The sequence below is a fragment of the Trichinella spiralis genome (genome assembly GCF_000181795.1).
Source record: "Trichinella spiralis strain ISS 195 chromosome Unknown Scfld1612, whole genome shotgun sequence".
Classification (NCBI taxonomy): domain Eukaryota; kingdom Metazoa; phylum Nematoda; class Enoplea; order Trichinellida; family Trichinellidae; genus Trichinella; species Trichinella spiralis.
In genome coordinates this window covers 1-1272 of record NW_003528551.1, presented here as the reverse complement: position 1 = coordinate 1272, position 1272 = coordinate 1, and the positions used below count along the sequence as shown (strand labels likewise).

The 1272-nt window shown below is 38.1% G+C and overlaps 1 protein-coding gene across 1 annotated transcript; it reads left to right on the top strand.

The window, feature by feature from the left end:
* Window positions 1-345: 345 nt before the first annotated feature.
* Window positions 346-882, top strand: Tsp_15883 (DREV methyltransferase superfamily protein). Its single transcript, XM_003368928.1, has one exon. It carries the CDS (start codon window positions 346-348, stop codon window positions 880-882), a length of 537 nt encoding a protein of 178 aa, XP_003368976.1.
* Window positions 883-1272: the final 390 nt, after the last annotated feature.

Genomic DNA, 1272 nt, shown 5'->3' with positions numbered 1-1272 from the left:
ACGATTATTATTAAGCTGGGCAATTTCAGCCAAGAAGAGAAGTTATCAAAAAAGGCAAGCATTAATTGAAACATTTCATCTGACCCAGGTAACAATTTACTGTAAAATGTAAGTCCATTTTTGCACATGTTGTTCACTTTGCTTCTTATTGTTTCACTAATGAACTTTGTGACGTCATTAATGAATGTGATCTTTAATTCGCGTTTCTGGTTTGATTTTTGTATTTTTGCTAATATGGGAAGGGTGAATGCTAAGTTTGATTTTCATTAAAAATTGCCCATTCAATTTTGCTTCTGGGTGTTTCTCTCAAGCGCTTAATTAATTTAGCTTTATCGTATACTGTTGATGTCTTTCTATTTGGCACGATATCGTTGGCTTAGTGAACTTTTTCTCCAACGAGAAAGCTGTGATTTGATGAATAACACTAGCTATGATTCATGGTATGCATTGGATACTGCGAGATTTCGCTCGGCAGTGCTTGCAGAATCGTTTGTAAAAATGAACATTGATTCCGAAACGGTTGAATTTATTAAACAGAGCGAGCGAAAATCGGATTCGACTATTTTGCAACTGTTTCACGGTTTTGCTATATCACTGCTGAGACTGTTTTTTGAAAAAACTTGTATTAATGGACTTTTACGACGTGGCTCGATGTTTCTATTTTCGGCCGAACAGTTGTACAGTTTTTTAAACATTATGCCCAAAAATGGGAGCGGTTGTTTGGATTTAGGTGCTGGTGATGGTCAGATTACTTTGACATTGAAAAAATTTTTCCCCCATGTTGCAGCCACTGAAGCATCCCCAATCCTGAGGTTAAGATTGCGGCAACATGGAATCTCTCTGTTGGAATTGATGAATGGAGATCCCTCTCTTTTGCTTTGAAATCATATCTTGCCTTAATTTGTAGGATCATCACGCTGATCCTTTGACGTTTTTTCTACATCTCCATACCCAAGCGATCTCTTGCTTGCTTCATCGCTGATTGCTGTTGGATTTTTGGGTATCAGTTTGGCTTGACCCATTTGGGGGCAGTCTCATGCTCCCAAGGACTTTATGATTTAAAGAGGAAAAAATTTAAATAACTCCTCGAAAGTTTACGGCGTTGGAAACACTGATATGCGCACAAGCCTGTATATAAAATGATCATGAAGAAATAAAATAATAGATACCTGAGGTTCAACAATGGTTGACAGTGGAAACATGCTTTGCACTGCCCCCCCGTTCATACAGACCCCGACGGTAACACGCTAGCAAGCATATTATTGAACAACA

Coding starts and splice junctions, on each gene's coding strand:
- Tsp_15883 (XM_003368928.1), top strand. CDS start 346: ATGTCTTTCTATTTGGCACGATATCGTTGGCTTAGTGAACTTTTTCTC.